The sequence below is a fragment of the Equus quagga genome, chromosome 13 (genome assembly GCF_021613505.1).
Source record: "Equus quagga isolate Etosha38 chromosome 13, UCLA_HA_Equagga_1.0, whole genome shotgun sequence".
Lineage (NCBI taxonomy): Eukaryota > Metazoa > Chordata > Mammalia > Perissodactyla > Equidae > Equus > Equus quagga.
In genome coordinates, this window is record NC_060279.1 from 93,774,512 (window position 1) to 93,789,743 (window position 15,232).

The 15,232-nt window shown below is 55.3% G+C and overlaps 2 protein-coding genes across 9 annotated transcripts; one reads left to right on the forward strand and one right to left on the reverse strand.

Moving 5' to 3' along the window:
- Nucleotides 1–774: 774 nt before the first annotated feature.
- Nucleotides 775–6,706, reverse strand: ZNF576 (zinc finger protein 576). 7 transcript variants are annotated; one of them, XR_006891460.1, is made up of 3 exons: nt 5,685–6,260; nt 3,226–3,288; nt 775–1,959 (listed from the first exon to the last, which is right to left on the reverse strand). XR_006891460.1 is itself a non-coding variant. In XM_046681034.1 (3 exons), exons 1-3 carry the CDS (start codon nt 6,656–6,658, stop codon nt 3,628–3,630), a joined length of 591 nt encoding a protein of 196 aa, XP_046536990.1. In that variant the 5' UTR covers nt 6,659–6,706; the 3' UTR covers nt 3,325–3,627. The 7 variants fall into 7 exon arrangements, 4 of the variants coding, with proteins under 4 accessions (XP_046536990.1, XP_046536992.1, XP_046536989.1 ...); XR_006891458.1 differs by having other exon boundaries at nt 775–1,963; XM_046681034.1 differs by lacking the exons at nt 775–1,959; nt 3,226–3,288 and adding exons at nt 3,325–4,055; nt 6,597–6,706 and having other exon boundaries at nt 5,685–5,785.
- Nucleotides 6,707–6,805: 99 nt separating this feature from the next.
- Nucleotides 6,806–14,190, forward strand: IRGQ (immunity related GTPase Q). Of its 2 annotated transcripts, XR_006891457.1 has the most exons (4): nt 6,806–6,938; nt 7,238–7,769; nt 8,927–12,758; nt 13,810–14,190. XR_006891457.1 is itself a non-coding variant. In XM_046681028.1 (3 exons), the coding sequence occupies exons 2-3, from the start codon at nt 7,240–7,242 to the stop codon at nt 10,260–10,262; spliced, it is 1,866 nt and encodes a 621-aa protein (XP_046536984.1). In that variant the 5' UTR covers nt 6,806–6,938; nt 7,238–7,239; the 3' UTR covers nt 10,263–14,190. The 2 variants fall into 2 exon arrangements, 1 of the variants encoding a protein (XP_046536984.1); XM_046681028.1 differs by having other exon boundaries at nt 8,927–14,190.
- Nucleotides 14,191–15,232: the final 1,042 nt, after the last annotated feature.

The window sequence follows — 15,232 nt, forward strand, 5'->3', positions numbered from 1 at the left end:
CAAGGTGAGTCTTCCTGCCTGCCCTCTGCCCACACCTCTCATGGGCAGAACTTAAGGAAGCCAGCTCTCAAGGGGGTCGGGGAAGCATAATGTGGAAAGGCCAGCGTCACAGAGCAGGAAGGGCTGGAGGCTGACAGACACTAAGGGTATTTTTTGAGCCTCATGGTAAGCGCTCTCCCAGGTGCTGGGGATGAAGCAGTGAGGGAGACGGGACACGCCCTCGGGAGCTTGCATTCCAGCGTAAGGACACGGATAATGATATAAACAAAAGTTGGGTAATTCCACGTGTTGAAGAATGCTAGGAAGAAATTCAGTCAGGGTAAAGGTTGGAGGTGCTACGTTCGCCAAGCAGGTCGAGGAAGGCCTCTTGGAGGAGGTGGCACGTGTTGAGACAGCCTTGCAAAGTTCTGGGTAAGAGTACTCCAGGCAGAGGGAACAGTGAGTACAAAGGCCCTGAGGCAGAAGCCAGCCTGGCCTGTGTGACGGGAGTGTTGTGAAGAAGACAGAGCAGGGAGGGAGTTGAGGTTCTTAGTGGGCTGGGACCCAGTCACTGTGGAGTCTTGCGGGCCTGGATAAGGTCTTTGGACCTTATTTATGGGATGCCAGTGGAGGGTGTTAAAGGAGGAGGGATGTAAGCTGATTTACATCCACACAGGGGGTGGTCTGTAGTAGAGACTGGAGAGGGGCAGTGGTGGTAGCAGGGGGAACAGTTAGGAGAGGAGGGCTGGGGTGAGAAGTAGTCTGCTCAGGAATTTAGAAGTAGACTGCACAGTTTACCAAGGCAATGGTGGTTGTGGTGGGGTAGGGGGCTGCAGGAGTCACGGTGACCCATTTTAAGTTTGAGATTCCCATTCATCATCCAAGTGGCTGTGTCTCGTGGGGAGGTCTGGGGTTTGGGCTGAAGATAAAGATTTGGAAGTCACCAGTGATGCTATTTAAAGTCTTGGGAATCTGTGAAATCTGGAGAGTGCAGAGAGAACAGGAAGCCACAGCTGTACTCGGGCGGGCTGCTGTGTACCTTGGGGGAGGATGTGGGATTAGATCCTTAGGTTTGGGTTTGGTGGGGCCCCTGCGGGAGTGGTGTGAAACATCTGGCTCAGAAACTTCTGGGCTTTCACCAGGTGCCAGAGGAAATATGTGGCTTTGGTGAAGCTGGTATCTTGGAAAAACTTGTTGGCCAACCTCTTCCAAACCAGTTTCCCCATAAATCACCCCAGCAAAGAGATCCAGGTTAGATCCCTGCCCCAAATCCTACACCCCGCCCACCCCCCTCCCACACACACACTACTCCTGCTAGACTCCTGCTAGAGGTGGTATTTCCAGGCGGGAATCCCTGCTTCCAGGCTGAGAGTAGGTTGTATGTCTAAAGTTAGACGAGGGGTCACCAAACTTTTACCGTAAAGGGCCAGATGGTAACTATTTTAGGCTTTGTGGGCCATACGGTCTCTGTTGGAACTACTCAAGTCTGCTGTTCTGTGCGCAGCCACAGACAATACATAAATGAACAAGCGTGACTGTGTTGCAGTAAAACTATTTGCAAAACCAGGAGACAGGCTGGATACGGCCCTAGTGTGCTGACCTTTGCCTTAGGCTGTAAGTTCCGCTGCATGTGACGGAGACCCAAAACTATGGTGGCTTAAATGAGACAGAGGTTTATTTCTCTCTTACAAGACAGTGTGGAAGTGGATGTTCTGGGGCTGATATGATTGATGGCTTTGCTCCATCATGTCCACCAGGGACCCAGGTTCCTGCTCTTATTGCTCTGCCATCACACGTGTTGCTGTCATGGTCCAAATGGCTAGATACCGTGTCCACATTCCAGGCAGGAAGGTGGAGGAAAGGCATGTCCCTTTCTGAAGCTTGAGGACTCTACCCAGGAATTTGGCTGGAACTCAGTCTCATGGCCACATCTAGCTGCAAGGGGCTCTGGGAAATGTAGTCGTTGTAGCCACCATGTGCCTAGCTAAAAAAAGGGAAACAGCTATCAGTCTCTGCCACATCCATCTCACCTGTGGGCTTTAAAAACACCCCTCAGGGGCCAGCCCCGTGGCTGAGTGGTTAAGTTCGCGTGCTCTGCTTCCGCGGCCCAGGGTTTCACCGGTTCAGATTCTGGGTGTGGATGTGGCACTGCTCATCAAGCCATGCTGAGGCGGCATCCCACATAGCACAACCAGAAGGACCTACAACTAGAATATACAACTATGTAGTGGGGGTCTTTGGGGAGAAGAAGAAATAAAGAAGATTGGCAACAGATGTTAGCTCAGGTGCCAATCTTTTAAAAAAAATTTTTTTTTTTTTGAGGAAGATTAGCCCTGAGCTAACATCTGCCACCAATCCTCCTCTTTTTGCTGAGGAAGCCTGACCCTGAGCTAACATTCCGTGCTCATCTTCCTCTACTTTATATGTGGGATGGCTGCCACAGCATGGCTTCACAAGTGGTGCCATGTCCACACCCGGGATCTGAACCAGCGAATCCCGGGCCTCCAAAGCAGAACGTGCAAACTTAACCACTGCGCCACCAGGCCGGCCCCTAAAAAAAATTTTTTTTAATAAAAATAAATTTTAAAAAATCCCTCAGTTCAAATAGAGTCTATGGTTATTGTATGCAGGGCATCAACCACTGTCTCTAGGCTTAGGGCAGGTAATGCAAGGGAGTAAAACTGGCCCGCCTGGGCCTTTCAAGAGCTGAAAATAGGATCTGAATGGGAAATCTTCCAGTGTTGGCCACATACAACAGGAAACAGAAGGTATCTCTGTTTGATTCCACACCAGTTTCCCCACAGGGCCAGGCCAGCTCTGCCCTGAGCTCCCCCTCCCCGTGCCCTTCTTATGTTCTCTGGGAAGTCCTGCTCAAAAGCCAGAGTTCCTTGTTTAGACATTTTAATATAGACCTGTTCTGTTTTCAGATACTATTTCTGTTAGTTTATTCATGCCATCTTTCCTACGCATATAAAAAATATCCCATGGCCAGAACGGTACATAAACTTATCTAAATGGGCAATAAATTATCTGGGGCGGGGAGCAGTGGCGGCAAACCCATCCACTGCCATGGCCCCTCCTTGAGTGGGAAAGGCTGGCGGGCGGGGGCGGGGGGACAAGAACTGGAATTGCAACCCCCACATGACTCAGAGGACAGCTCCCAACTTTGCAGCCCCATCCCCAAAGGCCCAAGTTGCTCCACATCTGGAACCCATCTGCTAGCATTACAGGCCAGCAACACCTCACCTTCCCTGTCCCCATTCAGGCACCAATCCAGGGCAATTTGCTCCTATAGCCCATGGCATCCATCTGGGAAGAAATAAAGGTGATTACACAATCTGCAGCTAGTTGTGATTTCAAAATATTTAATTGGGAATGAGGGACATACAAATAACAATTTTCCCTATCTTGCTCATTCTTTTTTTAAACAAAAGATCTCACTATTGTCTGATTACACTGTTTCCCTGAAAGCCTTTGTGTCCTCCAAAGACCCAAGCTCTAAATAAGCATCTCGTGGGTCCTATTTCTCAGGAGCCCTTTGCCTTTCCAGGGAGGGGAGCAAATCCCTCCAAGGCTCCCAGCCCATATCAGAGGAGGGTCCTACCAGCCACAGAGCCCCCACTGCCCTGGGGAGGGCTGAAGCAGCACTCAGAGCTCCCCCCGGGCATGCCGGATGTAGTGTTGATGCAGCCCAGCTTCCTGGGCAAAGTCCTGGCCACACTCAGTGCAGGCGAAGGGGCCAGGAGGGGTGCTGGCCTCGTGCGCCTGGCGGTGCCGCCTCAGGGAAGCGGCCAGCCCAAAGGTCTTGCCACAGTCAGGACAGGGGAAGGTGGGCTGGCTAGTCGTCGGCGCAGCCGGTGGGGAGGGCCTGGTGGCTGGACCATGGCTGCGCTGGTGGGTGATCAGGGCCTTGGAGGAGGGGAAGGAGCGGGCACAGGTGAAGCAGACGAAGAGGGCCCCCTGCAGCTTCTGGGCCACGAAGTCCGCTGGGTGCTCCCGCTTCATGTGACGCTCCTGGAACTTGGAATCGGCGAAGGTGATGAGGCAGCGGGTGCACTGTGGGGCCCCCAGGTGGCCTGAGGGACGTGGGGAGAGGTCGGGGGAGGCCAGCAGGAGTCTCCAGGAACCTCTCCCAAGCCCCGGAATCATGCCAACAATGAACATTCAGTGCTCACTACGTGCCAGGTTCTATGCCAGGGCTGGACAGCAAGCAGTACAGGCAGACTCCTATTGGACCTTTTTATGGATGAGCAGACTGAGGCTCAACAAGGTTAGGCAACTTGCCCACAGTGATGATGCCAAGAAATGAAAATGTTGGAGTCCAGACTGGAACCCAGGGAGTCTGCCCTTCCGACAGAGTCCTGTGATTAGAGCACAGCCCCTGGGCCCAGGCTGCCTGGAATTGAGGAGTCCAGCTCTCCTACTTCCTGGGCAAGTCCAACAGTTTCCTCATCTGGAAAATGGGGTAATAACCATCTCAGTATCTACCTCATAGGGTTGTAGGAAGGAGTAAATGAATGAATTTTCTTATATATATAAAGTGCTTAAAACAGTGCTACACAATGGTTTGCAATTATTACTATGGAGAAAGAAAAGCAGCAGGACAGCCGGGAGCTGGCCTCTGTGTTCTCCTGTTGAACATAAACAGTTTCACGGAACATCATCGGAGCAGGCCACGCCATGACTGAGATGAATCAAGACAACAGGACCATGCCATAATCACGTCTGAACACAGACACAACTGTGAATGTTGTCCATACGCCCCCCATCCTGGCTAATAGGAGTGCCTGCTGCTGCTTTACCACAGTTTGCACTTTGCTTGGTTCTGCCCTCCTTCTAGAGATTAAGATACCAACCATGCAACTACCGCTGCTTCCTGGCAGCAGCCAATCCAGAGCAAAATCCCTCTTCCTTGACCCCTCCCCAAATCACCTACCACAAGCCTAAGTCCTCTAAGTCCTTCCTAACCCTCTGTTACTGAGATGCCCCACAGTGCCCCGTCGTGTGTGTTCTTCCTCAGTGCAATGAGCAATAAACCCAACTTGTTCAACTGCGGGTGTGCTCCTGGTGGTCTCTGGCTGGAGGGCGTTGACACTGGCTCCAATTGTTACAAATACTTAACTTCTGTTTGCCACAGTTCCCTCTTCTGAAAGTGATAACCCATTTCACAGAGTCTGTTAGGAGGACTGAATGGGATAATGAATGTTAAGCTCTTAGAAGGCGTCTAGCACATAATAAGCATTCAGTAGAAGCTGTTGCTATTATTATAGGTCAAACTAGCGACCTTCATTAACATCAAGCTTTCCCCTTTTTTTTGCTGATAATCCCCTTAACAGCCCTGTGAGATGAGCAATAGCAACCCCTTTTGACAGATAGGGAAACTGAGGCCCAAGTCACACTGGAAAGTCTGGGGCAGAGTTGGGACTGGAACCTCAGGGCTCCTCTCACGGTCTCTGCCCTTTCCCAGCCATATCTCCCGAAGCCTCTCCGGATGCCACTCTGTCCCTCTGAAATGCATCCCACTCATGCTTACGTGGACAGAGTGGGTACATCTGAGCATAATGAGGGTGACGGTGGGGAGTGGCACCTCCTGGTAGGGCAGCTCCCCAACAGGCAAGTCCCTGCGACGCCTTGGACGTTGAAATGCTATCGAAATCTTCACATCAGCTTCTGCACCCCACCCTCCTCTGGCCAGCAGTACTCACAGATGTCGCCTCTTGGACTGCCAGGACTCCTCTCCTTGGACGAATCCTGCTGCTCCATGAGCTCTTCAGAGTGCGGGTCCTCCATGGTGACTGGTACCCCTCTGGTCAAGAGAGGAGAATGCATGATAGAATAGTAAATCAACGGAAGTCGCTCGACTGTCACCAGCCATAGAGGGCCCGCTAATCCTATGACCTTTGACACAGAGGTTCTCCTTGCCAGCCTTGGACCCCCACGAGATACCATCTCCTTGAACTCTAACCTGATGGAGCTCCCTCCAGAGAAGCTTCAACCCTCCCTAAAGATTCGACTCCCCAGGTTTGTGACTCCCCTTAGAGCCTTGTCACCTCTGTGAGACCTATGACCTACATCAAACTAACTCCCAGCACTCAGAGCGCGGGACCCTTGATCTTTGACACCAGCCTCATTCCCGTCTCTCCCACGTGTTTTGAGGCAGGTAGTGTTACCCACGCTTTAGCCCGCCCCCACCCGGGAGACATCCTTCCCTGACATCCCGTAACTCCTGTCCCACCCACAACCCCCGCCTCCCACGCGCGCTCTCAGCCGCTGTGTCCCGCTGCCCCAAGCACTGCCCTCGGCTCCCTCCTCCCGAGGCGCGTAGCCCAGGCCTCTGCTTTTTCTCCAGACAGCACACGGGTGTCTTTCGTGGCGCCTGTCAGTCGCTCGTCACAGCGCCACCACCCGGAGGGAAGCCAGGTAGGTCCCACCGAGTCTCAAAGTCCAGGTGGTTTTCACGCCCTTTCGCCTGATGAGCTTCTCGGAACCGAGATCCTGGGTTGCCATCCGGCAATGAGGCAGTCGGGCCAGCCCGGTCCTCAAAAATAACGGGAGGGGTCCTTCTCTGTACTGGGACGCGTTATGATGACGTTGCAAGCCACCCGTGCCGTACAGACCTAAGCTGCTCGCGCAGGTGTGGCTCGGCGCTCCTGGCGCGCAGGCGCTTTGGCTCCCTCATTGTTTTAGGCTCTGCGGCAGCCGGAGCTGGAGAGCGAGCACGCTTCGGCCGTTCTGCGCAGGCGCCGCGAAGGGCTGTGTCCCCGAGATCACGCTCCCAGAACACACCCCTTCCTAAGAGGGGTGACGTCAAGTTAGAGTCCCCGGAACGTGCCTGGACATCCCCAAATCCCCGCGCTCTGCCCTCTTCGGCCTCCGTCCGCCTGACCCCAGGGGCGGGGCTTCTCAGCGGCTGACCGGCCGCCGTCGCCGCGCTCTCCGGTGTGCCGCCTGTTGGCTCGGTTAGTGATTTGGGAGGGAGGAGGGGAGGGTGAAAACATCTGTACCCCTGAGGGAGGAGGGGGCTGGAGGCCGAATTTCTGAGTTTTCGAAGCAGAAAGAGAAACACATCCAGAAAGCGAGCGGAAAGGATCCTGGGTCCCTGGGGAATAGGGTCTGGGCGCCAGATTTGTAGGTCCCTGGGAGTGACGCCCGAGACTGGAAGAAGGGAACAGGGTGGAAGACTGAAGGCTGAGGCGACTAGAAAAGATGAAGGCTGGGGGCTCGCTGACCCGAGTCTTCCCCACCCCTTGCTTTCCAGCCATGCCTCCGCCGCGGGGTGACGTGACCGCCTTGTTCCTGGGGCCTCCGGGCTCGGGAAAGTCCCCTCTGATCGCAGCGCTGTGCGACAAAGATGTGGAGATGGTCGAAATCCCCGACGGCCGGCCGGACTCCGGGATCCCCAGCCTGCGAGCTGCGGGCCCAGGCCTCTTCCTGGGCGAGCTGAGCTGCCCACCTGCAGCGCCGGGGCCCTGGGCGGCCGAGGCCGACGTGCTGGTACTGGTGCTGCCCGGCCCCGAGGGGAATGGGGAGCCCCTGGCCCCCGCGCTGGCCGAGGCAGCGCGGGCCGCCCTGGCCCGAGGGACCCCGCTGCTGGCTGTGCGGAACCTCCGTCCGGGGGACTCCCAGAATGAAGCCCAGGCCCGGGATCAGACCGCGGCCCTGCTGGCCAGCGCGGGGTTGGGAGCCGCGGCTCTCTTCGTGCTGCCGGCGGACTGCGGCAGCAGAGACGGCTGCGAGGAGCTCGAGCGCCTGCGGGCGGCGCTGCGGAGCCAGGCGGAGGCGCTGCAGAGGTGAGCGCAGATTCTCTGGGTGGGTTGGGGAGGCCTGGGCCTTTAGTCTAGACCTCACACCCCTAACGGGCTCTTTGAGATCCGCGAGACCCCTCCCCCAGTGAGTTTGGGGCCAGCCTTATCCAGATATCTGCCTGAGGCCCTGCTCCCTCATCCAGGTCGCTCCTGCCCCTCTGGGCAGGTTTTGAGGTCAGAGAGGTTCCACCCACAAGTTTGACCCTTTTCTGTCATCTAAGCCCAGCCTCAGCCAAGGGTCTGCTGAAGATCCCAAGCCGTCATCCAGTTCCTGCCTTCTGCGAGATCACAAGCGCCCTTCCCTAGCCAGAATTCGAAGGGAGGCGGGGACCTATTGCCCAAATACTGCCCCGAGGCGAAAGCTTGAAGGAAGGCTCAGTGTCATCACACAAGCTTGTGATCCCCGTGAAAATTTTACCCGAAGGCTTTCGAGTCTTCTCCGTCCCTCCTTCCATCAGCTTGGTTCTCAAGCAACCGTGCCCTCAGTGAGCTTTGTTATTTCTGGGCGCCCTCCTCCACCTCCTTTCTCTAACCCCTTCTCACTTCTGTGCCCACTTGCTGACTACCTCCTGAATTCTCTCCCCCTACCGGGAGCTGCCTCGTTTTGTAGATGTCAAAAATGAGGCTCAGAGAGAGGCAGCCTCCCCTCCAGGTCCACTGCTCATCTTTTCTCCTTAGCCATAGCCCCTTGGTAAGGACTAGTAGATAGGCTTCTCCCCTCACCGGTCCTTACTCCTCTCCTCGCCCTAGTCTCAGGAAGGAGCGCCCTTCGTGACCTCTCCCATGTCGACTTTCGGTTAGTCTACGGTACAGTCGGGATTGTGTCTTTGCTCCCAGCCCCACCCCCTGCGAGTTTTGCCCCGCTCAGACAGCCTTTTCTTAACCCTGCAGGTCCCTCGGAAAAGCCCCGCCCCAAAGGCTGTATCCGCGAGAAGTCTGAGCAGGGTTCCCATTTTTATCAACTCCTCTCCCCCCCAATCCCTGCTTTAAGTCCTGGTTTCTGTTTGCTGTGCCGTCACTCTGCCTCCTCCCTTTCCTGCTCCTGCCTACCTCGGGGATTTTTCGGAAAGCTCTGCCCTTGTCGTCGTAACCCAGTCCAGCCCCTCTTCTGCCCTTGACCCCATCCCTCCCTGTCCCCGCAGGCTCCTGCCACCGGCTCAGGATGGCTTCGAGGTGCTGGGCGCAGCAGAGCTGGAGGCTGTGCGCGAGGCCTTCGAGACGGGTGGCCTGGAGGCCGTGCTGTCGTGGGTTCGCGCGGGCCTGGAGCGACTGGGCAGTGCACGGCTGGACCTGGCGGTGGCCGGCACAGCTGACGTGGGCCTTGTGCTGGACATGCTCCTCGGTTTGGATGCCGGCGACCCAGGTGCGGTGCCTGCTACGGCGCCCGCGGAGCCCACGCCTTACCCGGCCCCAGAGCGCCCCAATGTCGTGTTCTGGACCGTTCCTCTGGGCTCTGCGGGCACTGTGGCCGCCCCCCACCCAACCCACTACGACGCCCTCATCCTTGTCACCTCTGGGGCCCCCACGGAGAAGGACTGGGCCCAGGTCCGGCCCTTGGTGCTACCAGATGCGCCGCTGGTCTGCGTGCGAACAGACGGCGAGGGCGAGGATCCAGAGTCTCTGGAAGAGGAGGAACAGGCGGAGAAGCCCAGCGGCCAGAGCTTAGAGAACGCAGGCGGAGGGGGGTTGGAGAATGCAAGTAGTGAGGGAGGAGAGAAACTTGGCCCTGGATCGCAGAAAGCAGGCAGCGGGGAAGGGTCAGAGAAAGCAGGCCGCGAGAGTTCGCAGGAGGTTGTCGTCGGCGTGAAGAAATCGGGCGGTGGGGACTCGGAGCGGGCGGCCGCCTTGAGCCCAGAGGACGAGACGTGGGAGGTGCTGGAGGAAGCGCCGCCGCCGGTGTTCCCGCTGCGCCCGGGCGGTCTCCCCGGGCTCTGCGCGTGGCTGCGGCGCGCGCTGCCTCCGGCGCAGGCGGGGGCGCTGCTGCTGGCGCTGCCGCCCGCGTCTCCCGGCGCGGCCCGAACCAAGGCGGCGGCGCTGCGGGCCGGGGCGTGGCGGCCGGCACTGCTGGCTAGCCTGGCGGCGGCGGCGGCGCCCATCCCGGGGCTAGGCTGGGCGTGCGACGTGGCGCTGCTGCGGGGTCAGCTGGCGGAGTGGCGGCGGGCGCTGGGGCTCGAACCGTCGGCGCTGGCACGACGCGAGCGCGCGCTGGGCCTGGCACCCGGGGAGCTGGCCGCGCGCACGCGCTTCCCCGGGCCGGTGACGCGCGCCGAAGTGGAGGCGAGGCTGGGCGCCTGGGCGGGCGAGGGCACGGCTGGGGGCGCGGCGCTGGGCGCGCTCTCCTTCCTGTGGCCCGCGGGCGGCGCGGCGGCCACCGGCGGCCTGGGCTACCGCGCGGCGCACGGCGTCCTGCTGCAGGCGCTCGACGAGATGCTGGCCGACGCCGAGGCCGTGCTGGCGCCCCATGCGCCCGCGCACTGAGGAGTGGGACGAAAGCCGGGGCTTCTGGGGGCGCCGGGGGCTCCAAGTCCTGGTTAGAGGGAGGGGGGCTGAGGGTCCAGACTCTGGCATGGGACGTCTGGGCCTCTGAGATAACAGCGGGGGGCCACCACGCGGAGTTCTGGATGCTCGAGGGGGAAGAGGGCTCTGACTACTGGTTGGGATGTGTGACTTTCAGTTACCTGGATTCCTGGGTCCTGAAGGGGAATAGAGTCTGGGGACAGACTCCAGATTTGTCTGGGGACCACGGAGCATGATGCCCAGACTTGTATCCTGAGGGAGTTGAGGGGTGGACTCCTAGAAGGGGGATATCTTCGTCTCCAAGGGAGTAGAAACTGGGGCTATTGGAGGTCTAGTCTTCCATGGGGAGAGGGAGTGGCAGCTCTGATTCCTGATGAAGGGGCGTCTCCATCACACTGGGGATCCCAGTGTGGAGAACGGGGTCTGAGTACCCCAGGGAGCTGGGACTCTTGGGCTTCTGAGTCACAAAGGGATATAGAGTCTAGGTTTCTTGGGGAAAATGGCCTGTACCTCAAATGGCCAGTTCCTCAAGAGGCAGGGGGCTTTGAATCGTCACTGGGGGGAGGGGTGGTCTCTGGGGTCTCAGACTCCTGGCTCTCAGGAGGGCTGTGGACCTTGGTTCCTAATTCCTAGGTGGTGGGAGGGCTACATCTGGAGGAGGGAACAGAGCTGGAGACCAGTTGGTCCCTCTTGGTCTAATATTTGCTTCTTGGGGGGTGCCTGGTGACCCAGACTCCTTTCCCAGCTGTTGTGGGGAGGATGGTCCCACAAAAATGAGGGGAGGAGGCAAGAGGGGTGTGGTGGGCTCTGGGGAAAGCCAGAGACCAGGAATGAGGCCTGGGTATGGAAGGGGAGGAAGCCATACCTCGGAGGAATCTCCCACACACCCCTAAGGGATGTGGATCCTGGCAACTGCCTCTCTCTCTCTGAGTTTGCCCCGGAGGGGATATGACTACCCCATTTTGTAGGTGCTGAGCAATTCACCGGCTCTCTGGGGATTCTGTTCCTCTGTCACTCTCTCCTTTAGGGGTTTCTATCTTTTTTTTGGTCTTGGTTTCTTCTGTCATTAAACCTTAACCCTTTCTGGCCTTGGTATTTGGCACACCTGCCTTTCTGGAAGAGCAGCCATATTGCTGCCCTAATTCAGACGTTTCTGTGTTGGCTACCTCAGGTATCCCTAAGAGGCCCCGCCTTGGAGTACCCAGCACCCACAGAACATCAGGGCAGTGTTCCAGACCGTGGGAATGTGCCATGAGTGAGGCAAAGACAGAAACCACAGTGCTTGGAATGTTCTAGGCTGCCAGCTACATGCAGAGGAGAAGCCACAGGTCACGGAATTCTTCAATGTCAAAAACAGAAAGCGGGGACCTGAGGGGCCATCCAGTAGAATCTCTTTTATGATAGATGCGGAGAGCAAAGCCAGGAGAGGGCGGGCTCTAGATCCAGCAGCACACAGCAAGGCCCTGTGTGGTCTGGCCTCTGCCTGTTCTCATTCTCTGCCCCACCTCATCCTCCAACCAGCTTGACAGATCTTCCTTCTGATGCTTGACTGTGCCATCTTGGGTCCTGCCTCAGGGCCTTTGCACTTGCTGTTCTTTTTGCCTAGAATGCCTGGCTCTGTCCTGTCAGTTAGGTCTCAGCTCAACTGTCCCCTCAGAGAGGTCTTCCCCACCGCTTTTACTGAAGTAGCTCACACACCCCATCATTCATCTCAGTCAGTTAATTTTCCTGATAGCAATTATTACTATAGAAAATCACCTTATTTATTTATTTATTTGTTTATCAGTTATTATCCCTTGCCTGTCTTGTTCCCTGCTGTACCCCCAGCACCTAGAATAGTGCTTGATAAGTGCTTAATAAGCACAACAGGTGCTTATTAAATAGTATTTTAATTCATTTGTCAATGGCAGAACCAGGTCTGAAATGTAGATTGCCAGCCTCTTGCCACCAGACAGGGGAAAGAAGCGAGATGGGGAGAAACAAACCTCTCATGGGAGAGAAAGCCCTTGTCTGACCTGGGAAGCGAGCACAGCTTTGCCACTGTCACTCTGGGTGACTTGGACCAGTGCCTTATTTTCCCATCTGTGAAATAAAAGGGCTGGATGAGAACCACACGTGTATCCAAGATCCTCTTTCCTCCAACAGCTGAAGACCAGGGTCACCAATCTGAGGGGCAGACACTTGAGGGATGGTACCCCCGTCTCCAGCTTGAATTCCCACCAGTGGCCCAATTTGTCCCATCAAAGGCGAGAGGCCCATTGCTCTGTACCGAATGGCTCCAGCATTGGCCCCCGAGCTCTTGCAGCCTTAGGGTAATGTTGTTCATCTGGATCTGTGATACTCAGTACAGCACCGTCTCCCCTCTCCTCAATCTAGCCTTCAGGCCTTCCCATCAAGCGTGCCAGAGCGGGAGAGCCACCGAGCGGCACTGTCCAGTCGAAACAGAATGCAAGCCACGTATGTGATTTTAAATTTTCTTGTAGCCACATTAAAAAAGTAAAAGGAAACAGGTGAAACGAATTATCATATGTTTTACTTAACCCAATATATCCGAAATATTATCATTTGAACATGTCATCAATGTAGAGAAGTGTTAATGAGATATGTTGCATTCTTTGATGCTAAGTCTTTGAAATCTGGTGTGTATTTTATACTTACAGCCCATCGCAATTCAGATGGTAAATTTTCATCAGAAATACTTGACCTCTATTTAGATTTCCTAAAATTCATATTTGGAGAAGGAGATTCATATACCCAAGTTGTCCCAATTATATTGAATAGTTTTCCAATAACTGAGATGAGTATCAATTTTTAAGCTAATTAAAAGTAAAATTTAAAATGCACTTTCCCAGTTGCACTAGCCACATTTCAAGGGCTCAGGAGCCAAAAGTGGTGAGTGGCTATAGCACTGGACAGCACAGACCTAGAACATTTCCATTGTCACAGGAAATCCTATTAGCACAGCTCTAGCCTCACACAGTCCTTCTACTGACCTTGGGAGTGACCTTGGGTGAGGCACTCCGCAGATGGCATCTACCTCACAGGGTAATTGTGAGAACATGGTGTGTGTGCAAATATACATGCATTCCCCCTCACACGTCAGCATGCTGGAACCCCTCCTGAGAAGGCTGGTGCACTGGGAGCTCAAAGGTTAGCCTCCTTGCCCTTGCCCACATGCCCTCAGCCCCTGGCAGCACCCAGGCGACTCTAGTCTGGGCACCTTCTGTCTCACCTGCATGCCTTTGCTCACAGAGTGCCCTCCTCTTTTTCTGCTACTTTGACGCCATCTCTGGTTTGGTCCTGCGTGACGTCTCTGCCCTCACGCCAATGGCGATCGTGCCAGAGGTGGTATCTGAGAAAGCAAGACCCACTTTTGTTTGCATGGCTCTGTCCATTGGGGAGTGCTGATTGTGTTTATGTAGTTATAGGCCAGCACTCTTGGGTGTCACGTCTACTTTTTGGGGTGGTTGCCTTTTAAATCGTGACTTTCAGTGGGATTGAATTTTAGGCTTTGTGGAAGCATAAAGTTGCCAGTGAGGCATCTGTCTCTGGGAGCATCCAAGCAGAAAAGACTAAGACTCCCTTGTGCACTGACCGCTGTCTGCCATCAGGGTGTGAATATGTGGCACCTCAAGGCTGGAAGACCCTCGAAGGCAAGAATTCAAAGAAGTGTATGATGAATCTTAGCATTGCCATCGCTAGAAGCAGAATAGACACAAAAAACTCAAGTAGATGAGACAGTCTCATCACCTTAGCTGAGTTTCGTACACTTCTGGATAATGATGGAGGGACTTGTGTCCACTGGAGTGGGGAACCATGAAGGGCAAATCAAGGGTGTGGTTGGCCTGTGGTGCTTCCTGGAGGAGTGAATAAAAATGAGTAGAAATCCCATTGTGTGTCTGTTCTTTGGGGATTTGAAAGGAAAAAAAGATACTTGGGATTCGACTGGAGCTGGAAGCCTGGACTCCTGGGTCTGAGGGAGGAGCGGCCAACGGTGGGGACTCTTGGGTTGTGGGAGAGGAAGGATGATGGGGGTCTATACAGGAAAGACTCCTTGGGCTGGAATTGAGGGACTCTGAGTTTTTCCACCCTGGGAGGGGGCATGGACCAGGGACTGTTTAGACCTTGCGGGCTTGTGATGGTAAAGCATCTTAGCTCTGGAACCAGCCTGGCCCATTGATGCCACCAATTTGTTCAGCTTCTCTGTAGCCATGTCCTTGGATAGTGCCTTCTCATCCTAACTCCAGACTTGGCCATGTGATTTGCTGGGCCACTGGGACAAGAACAAACATGATGCAGAGGCTTGGAAAGTGCCCGTGCCTTGGGACTTCCTCTCTAGCTGCCCTTGGGGCCCCTGCCACCACTGCCATGTCAAGAAGTCCTGGCTAACCTGCTGAGTAATAAGAGATGTGGCCCAGTTGGCCGTGATGCCCCAACCCACAGCCAGCCAACCCTCTGAAACAGAGCTGCCTAATGGACAGAGAGCTGAACCCAGCAGGGACCAGGAGAACTACCCAGCTAATCCCAGACCAAATTGCCAACCTGTAGAATCCTGAGCTAAATGATAACTAGGACAGGCGTGTCCCCTCTCTCTGTGATGTGGTATCTTTCTCCCCCTCAACATGACCCAATAAATCTCAAATCTCAATCTCTGCCACTTTTTCACTGTGCAACTCCAATGTGACATCCCTTCTCTGAGCCTCCGATTCTTCTGAAAACCTGTGATAATAATAGTGCTGATCACATGGAGTTGTTGTGAAGATAAAATGAAAAACAGCCCCTCGGAGGTCATGGTGGCCATTTGTGCTGTTTATGAAACATGTCCATGTCAGGGCAGGATTGCATGTCCTGGGCCCCGTGTGCTTTGGTGGGGCCGTGTGAGTGGTCCCATCCAATGAGTTGTATCAAGTCACTTCTGGGTAGCAGCGTTT